General features: G+C 42.1%; 1 protein-coding gene across 1 annotated transcript; it reads left to right on the forward strand.

Moving 5' to 3' along the window:
• Positions 1-1,149, forward strand: LOC141500684 (ankyrin repeat domain-containing protein 54-like). The gene is given in 2 exon segments (XM_074204081.1): positions 1-18; positions 21-1,149. Coding segments are annotated over 2 exon segments (546 nt in total). The 3' UTR covers positions 549-1,149.
• The last annotated feature ends 14,663 nt before the right edge of the window (positions 1,150-15,812 follow it).

Genomic DNA, 15,812 nt, shown 5'->3' on the forward strand with positions numbered 1-15,812 from the left:
ATGCGAATGATGTGGAAGCGGTGCGGCAGCTGCTGGAAGACGGGGCCGACCCAGGCGCGACGGATGACAAAGGCCGCACGGCCCTGCATTTGGCGGCCTGCAATGGCCACGACCAGATCGTGCAGCTGCTCCTCAGCCACGGCGCCGACCCCGACCTCAAGGACGGGCTGGGCAACTCGCCCCTGCACTTGGCCGCCTGCACCAACCACATCCCCGTGGTGACCACGCTGCTGCGAAGAGGCGCCCGGGTGGAGGGGCTGGACCTAGCCGGCAGGACCCCCCTGCACCTCGCCAAGGCCAAGCTGACCCTGCTGCAAGAGAGCCACCCCCAGTGTTTGGAGGCCGTCCGCGTGGAGGTGAAGCACGTGATCCAGATGCTCCGCGAGTACCTGGAGCGCCTGGGCCAGCACGAGCACCGGGCCCGCCTCGATGACCTCTGCAGCCGCCTGCAGAGCACCAGCACCAAGGAGCAGATGGACGAGGTGACCGAGCTCCTGGCCACTTTCACCTCCCTCAACGTGCAGATTCAGAAGCAGGAGAAGAGGTAGCCGCCTCCGAAGGCCCCTCCCGCCCCCACCCCCCCGCCCCCAAGTCCTTTCCATGACTTTTGCCTGCCTAGCCTTCATCATCACCGTCTCAAAACGGGGAGAAGCCAAACTTATTCTGCTACCCTTCCACCGCACCCACGCCTGCTCGGTGAGGACTTCATCTCCACTGGAAGAACACGGTACACAGAGGGGCCCCTCCTGCCCAGCCTCCCCCACGGCAGGACCTGTTGCTTTCTCTTTGGACCTCCGTCAGCCAGAGCCCCCATCACCCCTCCTTGCTGCGTGGCTGATAAAGCACGGCCCATACCGTCGGCCGTGCCCTGGTGACTTGCCAGCTTTAGGCGTTCCTGCTGCTGCTGCTGGGCTGTGTCTCTGAGGCCGCTTCGGCCTGCCCTTCTCTGGCAGCAGGAAGCACCTGCTTTCTCCGGACCTCGCTCTCCCTCCTCACAGTACCAGGGTTCCACTCCTCTACTTGGCATTCGCACCTGACCCTCCTCTCCAAGCTCTCTGCTGGGCTTTCGAACAGCACACTTTCAAATTCATCTGGGAACAGAGACGCCGGGACTAGAGGGCACCACAGACTGAGGAGGACGCAACCTCTTTTCCAAGTCTTTTTTTGGGGGGGAGGGAGGGGAAGAAACAGAGGTTCTGGTGGTAAACATTGCATCTTTCACCAGCACTTAAATTTCAGACTTGAGACCTCAATGGAGTTGTGGTAAGCTGAATGGGGCTTTTCTTTCAATATGGGAAATTCGGGGTGGGCCCAGGAATTTGTGAGGCCAATTCTAAGGAGGGGGGGGGGGATTGAGGAGGGCACAGTTTTGAACCAAAGCATAACATCCGTACCCTTATCTTTATAAGTGTTGGTTCATGACAAGCCGCAGGACCCTCTTTCACCTCCTCTTGTGGGTACAGTTGAACCCTTGGAGGGAAGGGATGGTAAGAAGCTTCAGGGACTGTAAGGGGAGCCTCAGCAAGCTGCCTTCCTCCTCGCAGTGTCTCTGCTCCTGTCTACAAAGGCATCACTACCACTCACCTTTTTACAATGGTCTTGGACCTCGCCTGGAAAAGATTATTATTGTCAGGTGACGATTTCTTATCTTTTTTTTTTCTTTCCTCCCTCTCCCTCCCTTCTTTTTTTTTTTTTTTTTTTTTTGACTCAAATCACCACATGGGAGTAACTCTACTATTTGGCTGGGGTAGGCAGGGCACTTGGGACAGGTTGTCACCCAAAGTGGAGAAGCTGAAACCTGGAGAATGGCAGTATTGAATAATTTTTGTCACGAATTATTCTATTATTTCAGAAATTCTATATCAGCAGAAGCTTTGTAAGAATGGTATATATTTTAACATCAATCTATTTAGAGAAATGATCTAGTTTCATTCATTTTGATAATGCCTTCATATATCAGCAACAAGTCTTCAATACATATCTTTGGTATTTTTTAAAAACTAAAAAGGCAGGGGTTTAGGAGTAGGGGGACAAAAACCTCAAGACAACGAGATTGCAGACCCAGGGTGATGGCTGTGTCCATGAGGCAGGAATGAAATATGTGGTATCTGCAGAGTTCCCGAGAAACCTGGGCAACTGGTCCTCTCAGCTAAATGAGGCATCACAGCACAAATTTGTTCAGTGCTAAGAAAGAGACACTTCACTCTCATTGGTTCCCACTGTGGTCTTGGCCACTGTTCTTTGTCTCTGGGCCCCTTTACCAGAGAGCCCATTGAGGTGGGACCTCCTTTTGGGGTCCCTCTCAGTAAATACATCTGTCCCTTTCACCTGGACTATTGCCCTGCTTACTGAGTGTGGGAGGACCCATCCTCCATTCAGCCACCCTCTGGTTTTCCTCACTTGCAGATATGACCATTGCCTTTGCAGAGCTTACTCAATGAACTCCGGTATCGCCCTTTCGCCTCCAGAATTGAAAATAAAAATCCTGTTTGGCATTAAAAATTCTTCACAACTAACCTTACCTCTGTTTCTTTCCAGTCATCTTACAGCTCATTCCCTCTTGTGTACTCTTTGATCCAGTGATCCTGCCTTCGTTACTGTTCCAGGAACAAGACACTCCATCTCTCAGGTCTGGCAATTTTTCTGGCTCTCCCCACTGTGTGAAATGCTCTCCCCTCTCATCTCTGGGTCCTAACTTCATTCAGTTCCAAGTTGATATCCCACCTTTTATGGGATGACTTTCCCCAACTCTTTACTCTAATACCTTCTTTCTATTAATTATGTCCTATTTATAGTGAATGTAGCTTATTTGTATATACTTGTTTACTCATCTCCTCCATTAGATTGTGAGCTCCTGGAGGGCAGAGACTGTCTTTTTGCTTCTTTTTGCATTCCCAGAACTTAACAACAGTGCCTGGTGCATGGTAAGCAGTTCATGTGCTTATCGAGTGCCTGGCTCACATTGATACCTAAATGTAGATAGAAGTATGCTCATTGAGAACAAGACCTGTCTTATTTCTGTCTCTGCAACCCTTGCAGCTAGGAAGGGGCCTGACATATATACTAAGGCTTTATTTAAGAGATGCATTTTGACCAGTTCATTGCCACTGGAAAACACAATGTGGTGTTTGGGTGACACCTCCTGGCTACACTCGGTATTGCAGTTTAGGCAAGTCTTGAAATCAATTCGAGGTTTTTATATTTTCCCTGCTCTAGCCCCACTCCAGAAACAGAGAATCTCACAACTGGAGAGGATTTTCAAGGCCTCTGTTCCAACTTAAGAACCCCCTTTATTGTATCTCATAATCAGTTTTCAAATAGTTTAAGTGTGAAGACCTTGAATTGTGGAAATGGAGTGAACCACACTGACTCCCACCTTGTGACTGAATTCTGGAGTTCCCTTTCTATTCAATTATGTACAATTTCTGTCTTGTGAGAAAACGATCATGGGAATTGTGAGCTAACTTGATTACATTGTTTGAACCTATCCTCCTGCCTGGTTTGGATGTTAGACCACTTCTGCCTGTTGCTTAGAAACACTTTACTAAGGGCCTAGGTAAACCTGCTGACCAGAACCACAATCAGATCAAAAGACTGATGTAAGAAATTTTCTCAAAATTATACATCTCAAGCAAATCATGTTTTATCTGAAAACTATCCTTGTACTGGTTAATCAGTTACTCTTTCCACATTCCTTCGATTGAATACAGCTTCTTAGGGGTAGTGGCGTGAGCCTTTTTCTGATTTGAGGGAATTGTACCTGTTCATTCTACTCCTACTTGGAAATTCGCTAATCCTCCAATTAGAAATCAGATTATCTAATTATATAGCCTGTAATTGTCCTGTTCATTGTTTTCTTTTAATGAGTAAAAACCTGTCTTCCCCTCTGTTTAGGGTCCAGTTCCAAACTGAGGTGATCTGGTTCTGATTTGTTATGCAATTGACATGCATTAGTTAATAAATGGATATGAGAGTGATATACTCCAGTGATAATAAAATACCAAAGAGATACTCTCTTTAAGGGGACAATGGCTTTTGGTAATAAGGAAATACCAAAGAATTCCTCCTTTGATGAAATTTATTTGGACACGAGACCAAGCGAGATGGTTGTTAGATTGATACTCCCTTTGGAAACTTCTTATTGGCCTGGAAACAGGGAGAGCTTCCCATACATAGGAGTGAAGGGGGTAAGTCAAAGATAGTATGTTCAAATATAGGAAAATCAAAATGGGTCTCAAAATTGGCCTGAAGAATGTAGTTTTAATTACGACAAATTCAAGGCTTTGAGATCAGACTTTCAGTTGGAGGTAAGGAGGCTAACTAGTATGTGATTGTTTTATAGTTTTGTCTTTTTGGTTTCTTTGTAAAATGGAAAAAAAAAATCTTTGTCTTGTGTCACGTTTAAATGTAAATTCTGCTACCCTGAAAGATTTCTAAGGGGAAAAATGCAGCCCAGCCAGAAGGACTGCCAAAAAGCTGCAGCCAAAGAGTTTAGTATCCTGGGGAAAGAAGATTAATGAAGTTTCATACTTGAAGCGGTTCTTCTAGCTTTCTGTAATCTGATGCTAAACTCTCTATGCCAGGAAACAAGACTAACTGCCACTTTTGACTTTCATCCAGAGATTGGGTTTATAAAAAAAAAACAAAAAACAACACTTGCAAGATACTTTCTGTCATTTCATCCCTGGATACATTGGGATTATAGAAATAAAATCAGATGATCGAAGAAAAAGAAACTTTTTTCCTGGTTTCTAAGAATTTTGGTATCGTGAATGAATTACAAATTCCAATTTACGGGAACTGTGAAAAACATCTTAGTAGATTTTGGAGGTTTGGAGATTAATCATTAAGGAGTTTGAAGATAAAATCATTTTAAGATCGCAGGACTGAATGCCTGAGACTTTGGATAATTTCAGGAACTCACCCTCTTCTCTTTGTTCTGTCTGAAAAGGCACTTATAGAAACAATATATGCTGAAATATCTTACTGAGTTTTGAGGTACTCTCTATAAAATTTCTTTTAAGGAAAAATAAAAATTAAATTCTGTTTTGGGGTAAAAAGCACTTAAATCACCTTTTCTCTGCAGTTGGATAGAGTTATTGTTTTAGTGTAATGAAGAAAGGCAGTTAGTTTGATAGTAAATCCCAAAGGAAAGAAAAACAAATAAGCATGCAGTTCCCATTTTAAATTTATCTGGAAATTGGTAGCTGCCTCTTATTAATTCTTTCTTCATCATGAAAACAGAAAAACTAGTTTAAACCAAGGAGAACCTGAAAAATGCATAAAATTTAATTGAGCAATGGAAAGGTGATTTAAATCACAGAGGGGTCTGTGAGAAGGAACTGCTCCCCTCCTCACCAAAGAAAATTAAAAAGGAAGCTGGCAATTTGTAAGCACTTAGGAACTCCAAATGTTAACAGTATTGCAATTAATTCAGGTTCTGTAAAATTTTGTACTAAGTTTCAAAGGAAAACTTCTATGGAATAAAGATTGGTTATTTAGATACTTTGGGATGTGATTAGGAAGTCACAATTCTCTGCCATTGGAATACCATTCTCAGCAGGACATATTATCCAATCTTTAGATTGTGAGCTCTAAAGCAAGGGGATAGGAATGTGAGACTGCTACTTGGAAACTCTCTCTATGGAAAGGGAAAATGCTAAATGCTGAAACTAAATGCTTGAACTTTTACAAAAGCTAATTGTTAACTCTGGGCTGTACAATTTAAAGCACAGGTGCCTAAGAGTCTTGGAAGATTGAGATTTTGATTTTATGATTGTTAATCTAGATTTGCTTTTGTTACGATTTGTCTTAAATTAAATTAAGATGTAATGAAATGTGTTCTATTAATTGTGGCTTCAAATGCAAAAGAAAAAATGCTAGAAAAATACATGGATCGGGGAAACCTGAGTGACACTCCAGCCTCAGAAATTTATTGGCTGTGTTATGTGTTTACCTGTTTCTGGATCAGTAAAAAGGAAAAATAATAAAGGATACCCTCCAGGGTAGTTGTGAGGATCAAGTGATATAATGAAGTGCTTGGCATATGGTAAGCACTATATAAATGTTGACCATTCTTTATAGCTTCTCTGATTGTATATTGTGATCATTCTATACCAGGTTTTAGATGTGATTAGTATAAAATGCCAAAAGATGATAAAATGAATGATTTTTTTTTATGTGAAATAATTTGGAAATGCATTTGGCTGAATTGATGTCCTTTGGTAATCAGTTTTATTTCATGTTTTTTAAATACATGGTATTGTGTATGTTATGTGTTTCTAAAAGCTTTTCTTATATTGTGAAATGCTGTGAGAAATCATTGTATCAGAAATGCTATTAGATAAATAACTTCACTTTTAATCTGGATGCTGTTAAAAGAATGTGATTAAAAATAGATATTTGAAAACTGTTATATTTAATGGTGTATATTTTGTCTTAAATAAATGACAATAATTTTAATAACAATAATAATTTACTGTCCTTATCTGTGAGGTGCCCTGAGACTTTGTATTTAAACTGAATCATAAGATTTTATGAGCCCCTCTTATCACAGGTTGAAAAATCTGAAGTTTGAGAACCTAGAACCAAGAAGATGGGATCCCCTCTCCCACTCCTTCTTAAAGGGACAGGAGAAGAAATGCACAATTTCACTATCATAGGATTTCCACTGAGAATTTTTGGCTATTACTTAGAAAAATTACAAAAAATGTAAAGGGTAGCTTCAAGATGTGACTTTAATACATTAATATTATTGAGTCAAGTCTCAAATATTTGCTGTAATTTGAAATCCCAGAATGCAGAATGTAGTTTTATAAAGGATAAATGAGTTAGGGACACATAAGAAACCTAATAATATTCAAACCCTAAACTGTGATGAATGAAATTTTGCTGTTTGAGGTAAAAAATCTTGAGATTATAATTTGATATTTTTGAGATATATATATATATATATATATGAAACAGGGATGGTTCTCTGAATTATTATCTTTCCTCAAATTCAGAATCACATTATCTAGTCATTTATCCTGGTTTATATTCTAATTGTTTTCTTTTAATGCATAAAAATGGCTCCCTCTGCTGTAGTTGTGGTACAGTACCAAGCAGAGGAAGTCTGCTTCCCATTTGTTATGCAATTGGCATGCATGAGTTAATAAAGTTAATTTACTCAAAAGCTTAAACCTTTGTTTTGTTTTTTACCTTTCACGCAAACCACAGGAAACCTCTCAAGGTTTCTCCATTCTACTCTGGGGCAATTTCTAGTGTAAGAGATTAAGTCTGTATATGGAGACAGAATTTGCCCTTAATACTTTCATCTATTGTTCCTAATTCTGTTTTTGCTAGGGCCAAATTTAATCTTTCCCAAGCTATACCTCTAAAATTGAAAGACAGCCCTTTTGCCCCCCAGGTTTATTTGGCCAGGGGAGATGTCCCAGGCCTTCCCTATGCCTCTATCCCTCCCGACAATCGTGTTAGCTCTCTTGGGAGTCAAAGCCTGAAGGGATTTTGGATTATTTGATCTTTCCTTTCTCCTTGATGAAAATGTTTAGAAAGATCTATTTCACCTTAAATATTTTTTGCCTGAATCCCCACATTATGTGTGGTAGGGTTTTTTTTTTCATTTTTGCCATTTTGTTTGGAAAAAAAATGCTGTCGTTTCTCTGTTTGCAACTTGCCCCAGCAATACTCCGGGGTGGCATTATTTGGTCTCTGAAGTTGGCATTCTTGATTGCGCCATGGTCCCTAACAGCTGGCCGGCGTTTTTGACATTGGTTTCCGTGCCGTCTCTGCCCCAGTGTCTCCTCCATCTCTGTGTGTTTCTTTCCGCCCTCCTTCTCTGTGTGCCCTCTGCCCGTGTCAGACCACTCCCTGGTTCCTCGAGAACCCTTCGGCCAGGGCCGGGGCATCCTTCCATGCACAATAGCCTTCCTGCCTGTAAGGGCTGGAAAAGGAGAGGAGCCTGCAGGGGAGGGCAGGGGAGGGCGCTGGGGAAGAGGGGCCGGGCGGGGAGGGGAAAGGGAGGCAGCAAAGGCATAGGCAGAGGGAAGAAACAAGGTCCCTTCTTCCCGTGCTGCGCAGGATGGGGAGGGTCTCCCCGGAACTGGGAGTGGGAGCGCACGCCACCCCAGGGAGGCGGGGGGGGGCAGGGAAAGAAGGCTGGAGGCAGGTGTCAGGAGCTCCCCAAGGAGACGAAAAGAAGCAGAGCAAAGCCCCGCCCCCATCTCCGCCCCCCCCCCCCCGCCCTCCAGCCCCATGCCGGGTCTTGGGGGCAGAGGGAGGCAGAGAGAGGCAATGTCGGCCTCTCCTTGAAGGGCTCCGCCTCCGCCTCCATCTCCCCTCCTTTGCCCATGCCACCCCCAGACCCCTGTCCAAGGTCCCTTCTCCCCCGGGAAGGCAGAGGAGAAGGCGGGGGGGGGGGACTGCGGCTCTTTTTTTGCCTTATTCTCTGCGGCTGTGTCTCGGGGGGAGGCTGCTCGGAGCTCCTGCCGCCTCCCGCCCTCCCCTCCTGGCTTCCCGGGCTCCTTGACCTGCTCCCCCTGTGCCCTCCGGTCGGTGACGTCTGTGACTTCGGGCCGTGGCTAAGGGCGTTGCGGGGCCCGCTCGCCGCACTGGAGGTCCTGCGCCGTTGTCGTCATCGGATGCCTCGTGGCCCCCACCCCGGCCCCTTCTCCAGGGGGGTCACTGCCCGGCCCGCCTGCCCCCCATTGCCCAACCTTTGTTTCCTGACCGGCAGGAAATGACGTCATGACGCTCCAGACCACGCCCTTTCCTCACTGAGTCCTTTCTGCCTAGCGCAGGGCCAGTCCCTGAAGGCGGGGCCCCGGGTGACACCCGCAATCCGAGGGCCCGACTCCCACCCCCAGATGCCCAGGTGTGAGTGTAAGTGCGACATGAAGCAGCCTCTAGTCAATGCCCTCCCTCCCACCCCCTTGCAGTCCTGCCCCTCAGGCTTCCTCGTATCCCTCCTCCCCTTCTCCGGAGCCCCCCAAGTCTGCTGGTGCTCAGCAGGGCACGGGGACATGGGGACTGCACCCCAGAAAGGCCATCTCAGCCTTCCTTCTTCCTTCCCTACAAATAATTATGATTTTCCTATTATTCACTAAGGCATGTACGTTAACATAGCCATTACACGCGTAGCAATCAATATGAAAACCATAATTTTTTCCATACTTCCTCTGTCCCTTCCTCCCTTTCTTCTTCTCTTCCAGTATGGCCTCTAGGCAGGGGTCCTGCCTTTCAGACCCAGGGACCTCTGCAGGGGAAGAATTCAGTGCCCCTGAACATGATGTAAACTCGTCTCAATTGCTGGGCACAACAGCGACCGCATTGTTTTCCGGTAACCCCCCAATCCTGCTAGCCCTCATGCTACCTCCTGATGAGCCCTGCATTATGTGACCCCTCAGCCAGGAGGAGAGGCAGAATGCCTCCCCATTTTGACGAGCCAGGAGGCCACAGGCCCAGCTCCCACAGGTGCAATAAAACACCAGGAGACATGCACATAGACCAGTAAATGCACAAAGACAGACTGAGGCAGGCTCAGAGTGAGATTTTTAATAAAGAGGCTGGCTGCAGAAGAGGAGCTCTGGAATCCAATTGTAGGGGCAAGAACTGAGTCAAGAGCAGGAACAAGCCTGCCATCCATCCTGCCAGTAAGTCTGTCCTTCCATGGCCCAGTAATCAAATTTCTCATCAAAGTCTCTGAACCCTAAGGACATCAAGAATCATAAGCACCAAGAGACAAGATCCACAAAAGAGCCACATCGAAGCAGTTTACAAGGAACCCTAAACAGGTAACCCAGAAGTTTTAATTCGATGAAGAATACAGACAATAAAATATTCTATTGTCTCTTGTTACAGAGGCAGTGAACCTAGAAAGCAGAATGAGCCTTACATTTTTGGACATGGTCAGAATGAGAATTTGTTATGCCACTTAGTCAATAAATGTCAGGTAAGGAAAGCTGCAGGCTATTGAAATTCTAGAATCACTTCTGAACCTTCTCTCCACTCCCATTCACAATTCCCAGGCTAAATCTCTCAGCCTTCAGCAAAGGGTTGGCTACAAGATTCCAGGAAGGAAGACTCTTTGTCTCTCCTCACTGTTGGTCAAATTGCAGGCAGGCAGGCAGCATGGGGCAGAGGGAAACCACCTTGGCCCCACCCTTGCAGCCATGGCATAGGCCATGGGAACTGGGGAAGATAAGGCACTAATTTGCCCTGGAAAAAGTGAGAAAAGAATGAGCCCAGACTGGGGCAGGCTTTTCTCCCTGAAGACAGAAAGCACAGACAATAATGAGAACACTCTGGACTCCCTATCAAGCCAGAAGAGGCAAACTCTTGGGCTAGTTGGTCCCCTATCCCAAACCAGGAAGCTGCCACCTGAATATTCAAATCTACTCCATCTAGGAAGCAGTATAGACTATGAAAGCCTACTACTCTCTGATCCAAGACATTGCCATTTCTTTACAAAACTGTCTCATTGTATGTCTGTCTTATGTAAAAGTCAGTCTTCAGTTCACCTAATCAATGTAATTCTTTTTTTTAATGTTTTAAGTTTTTAAATACATATAAACATTTTTGACATCCTTTTTTTAAAAAATTGAGTTGCAAATTCTCTCCTTCCCCCTCCTCAAGAAACCAAGCAATTTGATATAGATTTGTACATGTATAATCATGAAAAATATTTTCCCGTACTAATTATGTTGTGAAAGAAAACACAAATTTAAAAAACCAGCAGAATAAAAAAAAATTTTTAATTATTCTTCCATCTGTATCTAAACTCCATCAAGTCTCTCCCTAAAAATGAATAGCATTTTTCATCCTAAGTTCATTGGAGGAGCAACTAGGTGGCACAGTGGATAAAGCACCAGCCCTGGAGTCAGGAGTACCTGGGTTCAAATCCAGTCTCAGACACTTAATAATTATCTAGCCATGTGGCCTTGGGCAAGCCACTTAACCCCATTGCCTTGAAAAAAAAATAAGTTCATTGGAATTATCTTGCATCATTATATTGCTGAAAAGCTCCAGTTTGGACTATTCTTCTCACCTTCCCCTTGGACTGGAATCTTGGACCTACAAGGCTATGAATTGGACATGTATCAGTCATGTAGCCGTGTCCCCATTGTTCTCTGCTCAGTGTGCCTTCTTTTGGTTTACATTAATCTTGTTTTCGATTATTCATGGCTTTCACTGATAATGATAAAAGGCAGCTTTCATATTACTATTATTATAACTTTCACCAATGGGAACCCCATCTTCCATCCCTGAAAACTGCCTATATATTCTTTAGGAATATCTTTTGTAGAGTCCCTGGGATGGTTCTATAATGGGTTTATAGAGCCTTTTTGGTACAGTCAAAAGGAATGATCCCATTTGTATACATAAACCACAAAAGTAATACAAACAGTAATAAAGAGAGATAATAAAATAGTACCCTGGCAAAGATTGGAGCCATTCAGTTATTAGATCAGTTTATCTGGTATGCATCTTGTGGTACTTCCCCAACCTGGATAGTATCATTCTTTTTAACAAATAGGGAAACACTGTGTGGTAGCAGAATATATTGTGGATGCAGCCATGTCTTCTGCTGGCCACTTGCTCAGCTTGTAGAAAATTGCTATAAAGGGAAAAAGCTGGTATATGATTTATAACAGCATCAAACTAGTCCTAATGACTCAACACATATGGCAGAATAAAGCATCTTTCTCTGACTTCAAGGAAGAGTCACATTTGACAACCAGTCATGCAGTAATTCCATCTCATAGTCAGATTAAGGAATAGCCAGGTTCCTTTTCGAAAGGAACACAATGGTGAAAGTGAGCCAGAAGAATCACAGTTCAGGATCATATTCCCCTCTGACTAGATTGTGGCATTTCTCTTGAATGGTAAGTAATGATCCATCGGACAATTATACCTGAATTCAAACCTCAAAACAAAATCAGAGTCCCAAGAGTTTTTTCCTCAAATAGCAAATTTTACCAAGCACAGTTTAGGGCTAAATATAGTTATTTGTCATCTCATAGAACTGCAATAAGCAATAAAAGTTTACCAGGACTCAAAATGTATGAGATTTCTCTTCATTTGTTCTTCTTTTCTTCTCAAGTGTAAATTTGTCCTGGTGTAAAAATCAATCTTTAGAAATCAATTCTATATTATTTATAAAAATTGAAAGTCTTCAGTAAGCCAAGCTCATTGTTTGGGAATTCCATAACCCAAACTAGCTCATTTTCCAGGGCTGATGACCTTTCCCACACAGAACAACCCTGTTGTGAGTTGTGCTCTTTGACACCATCATCCCTGTTTTCTACACATACAGTGGTCAATTTCCAATTTGGGGTTTTGGCATTATGACAACAACTTCAAATAGCTTACACTTTCATAAGTGATAATCAAAGAGTTGTGGATGTATCTTTCTCCTAACTTCAAGCTAATGTACAAATATCTGGGTCCTTACATGGCAGTTACAAAACATAAAAACAGTGTTAGCAAAGCTGATAAAATCACATAACTGGTTTTGCATAATTTTTCTCCCATCTTTTAGTTTCTTTGAACTCGTGCCCTAATAACATCCAAGTCATAAAAAAATGGCATCAACATAAGTAATACAAAATTTTACCACTTTGCACAATATAACAAAAAAGTTATTATGTATTTGAAATTTGAGTCAAACCTATCACTGATAATGTGTCTCCACTTGAATGTATTTCCAAATTACCTTGCACAGAATGTCAGGCATCTCATCACCATTGACATTGTATACTGTTCCCATCTAAAACCCCATATGAAATTATCAAATATAAAGCAATTACCCCCTAATTAAGGAATTGATAATAACAGTTAATATTTATACTGTTTTCTGTATCTAGGCAGTGTGTTAGCCCCTTTACAATTATATGAAGTAAACTAAAATAAATATCTTAAATCACCTGTTCCTTTTTATATATATCTCTTATGGTTCAAAAATCCAAACTTTTCATTTTTTCTTCAGATTTTTGTTATTTCTCTTTTCAAGTCTTCCAAACCAATTATTCAGACTATACAATTTTTTGTTGTTCAACCATATTTCAGACTGTATTTATTCTTTTGAATATTATCTTTTATAATTTCAGCACGTATTGTTATTAAACAATACCAATGACTTATTAAAACCTTATTTTTGCTGTATAGTTCATTTAAATTCAAGTAACTTTTTCTTTCTAATTTGTCTATCAAACCATAATTCTTTCTTTTGATTTATCACAATTCAGTTATTCCCTAAATGATGGTGAAGTACAATACCAATGTTTGTGAAATTCCTGTATAGAAAGGGGTCCCTGACATCCTTTTGGGTTCTAAGAAACTCCTTAGAAATATAACTTTGGCTAGGTGCCTTTGGGTCTGAAAATAACCAGACAGGACCCAAGTGTTTGACCCCGGTGGTCACGGATATACCATGAAATTGTCTAAAGATTTACAAAGCACCTTTGTTAGCCTAATTATTTTGCTGTATCTGTGAAATTCCAGGACTGCCTCCCCTTCCCCAGATGCAGCTGGAACCATAAGATAGTAAATTCCACTCCCTCAAACCTGTGGGAAGCCCATGAATACGTGACTCCCTCCATCTCAGAAAATATGTTCAAACATTACAAAAAGACCCTGACCCTTTCCCACCACTATCTATACAGAACCCTATGTTTACATATGTTTATGACAAGACAATATTTCTAACTGCTGTCTTTGCTTCTGTATCCTGCTTGCCCCCCGCCAAACACTATAAAAACCCTATCCCCTGAGCACTCAGGTACTGTCTGATTTGGGCACTCTTCATCCCCACGGAATCGCTGGGAAATAACGATCTCCAAACTTATCAAATTCTGGTCTCCGTCTCGCTCTTTGGGTTCAGCATTTCGAGGCCCTAGTGAGATGTTGGTGTTTTGTGTGACCAAAGGAGACCACTGGAACCTCTTGTTTAGGTTCAAACGGAATGTCTCTCCCTTTCCTCGAGGAACTGGCCCTGATGATATTCCAGGGCCCCAGGACCAGGTAGACCTAGTCTTAGTATGAACCTCTCCTCGACTGCAATCCTCCATTCAGCCTAAGTGGAGATCCTGCTCCACCTCCGGAGGTAAGCTTGTTCTGGTTCTGGGTCTAGACATTTGGTTGTAGGGGAATTCCATATCAGACATATCTGAAAGCAGGAAACACATCTAATCGGGCTTTGGGAGGGAGAGATTGTCGGACACGACACTGAAATCTCCCCTCACGGTATTCCTGAGACGTCAGGAATTTGCCATTGACCTGTGTTTGTTGATATGTGTTGAGATTGTCAGTTTGTAAAATTCTTTTGCATTTGCGTGATCTGTTCTTGTATCTCATCTGTCTTTATGTGTTTAGATTGTCTAATTACATGTGGTTTGGGTTCTTCTATTGATTTGTTAGATCGGGAGAAAAGTTCCCCTAAAAATTTCCTTGGGTCACCTCATTTAAATTGCTGCTCTTTGATATTTTGGGCACCTAGATTTTTAAACATCTAATGCCCTCACTGGCTCTCCCCTTGAGCCTGCTTTCTGCCTGTGTTACGTTGGGTAATATGATCCCTCCTTCCTCACCCCTGTGTTTTCCCTTGAGCACTTCCAAGAGGGATTTTTTATTTTTATTTAAAAAAGCAATGGATTTTGGTGTTAAATTGACTGAGGCCAAACTATCACCCTGTTATTTTACTATTATGAGAAGCCCCCCCCCCCCCATTCCTTGTTTATGTTCCCTTCTCTTTCCCATTCTCCTTGATTCTGTGCTGCCAGAGTGTTTCCCCTCCCTCCCCCTTTCAGGAGAAAAAGTTACTTCAGGAAGAATTAGTAAAGTAAGTGTTAAAAGGGACCTTATTTTGAAGTTAAAGCAACAAAACAGCAAATATTACCAAATATATTAAACAAAGAAATCATAGAAAGAAATGCTATTTTAACTTGAAAATAGGGAAAATGTATTTCAGGAAGACAAGAGAGTTAGGTTAATCCTAAAGTGTATAATGTGGTTACTAAGATTTGTCTGTATAGGGGAAACTAAATAGTTAATCTTTTCACAGAATGATATGGCATCATTAGAGCTTCAGGAGTTTATCAATATAGATTCAGATATTGTTAGTTATTACAGAAAATTATGGGACATGTAAGGGTTGAAGAATAGAAGATCAACCCCTCCAGAAAGAATCTAGGACAGTTTCTCTATAAAAGTTATTCAGTTTACTCTATTTAAAGAAGGGGGGCAGGGAATATTCTAATTAGGCTAAGGGATTTTTGAATGACTGCTTTCTCCAGGATTTTAGCAGTTATAATCAAGAAATGTTAAATATTAAAAACTTGGAATGGAAAATGTATTGTGAAAAGTGGAATCATATCTGTGGTTTATATATGACTCTAGTTCAGAATAGTATGAAAAGGAATGGTGGAAATATATATATATATGAAAATGTGAGTTGCATAGTTTGAGGAAGAGATTCTGAAAGTAAGTACTGGAAAGAAAATCCAGACAAAGAGACAACTGGGGTTTCTTTTGAACCATTTGTTAAGTATGGAAAGTGGTAAAAGCATGTAGACAGAAGGTTTGAGCTTTGTACACCAAAGATGGATTTTGAAAACTTTGGAAAATGGTTTACAAATCATTGTAAGAAAAGAAGAAAGTATAGAACTATAAATCTAGAGGGAGATATGTGTTTATATGAGGTTGGGGTGTTTTAAAATTGCATTAAGGTGGTATTTTTTGCAATGTTTGGCAATGAATTGATTGGAAAAGTAATAAAGCCCATAAAGTGAAAAGTTTGATATGAAAGCAATTGCTAG

Source organism: Macrotis lagotis, chromosome X (genome assembly GCF_037893015.1).
Source record: "Macrotis lagotis isolate mMagLag1 chromosome X, bilby.v1.9.chrom.fasta, whole genome shotgun sequence".
In the NCBI taxonomy this organism is placed as follows: Eukaryota; Metazoa; Chordata; class Mammalia; order Peramelemorphia; family Peramelidae; genus Macrotis; species Macrotis lagotis.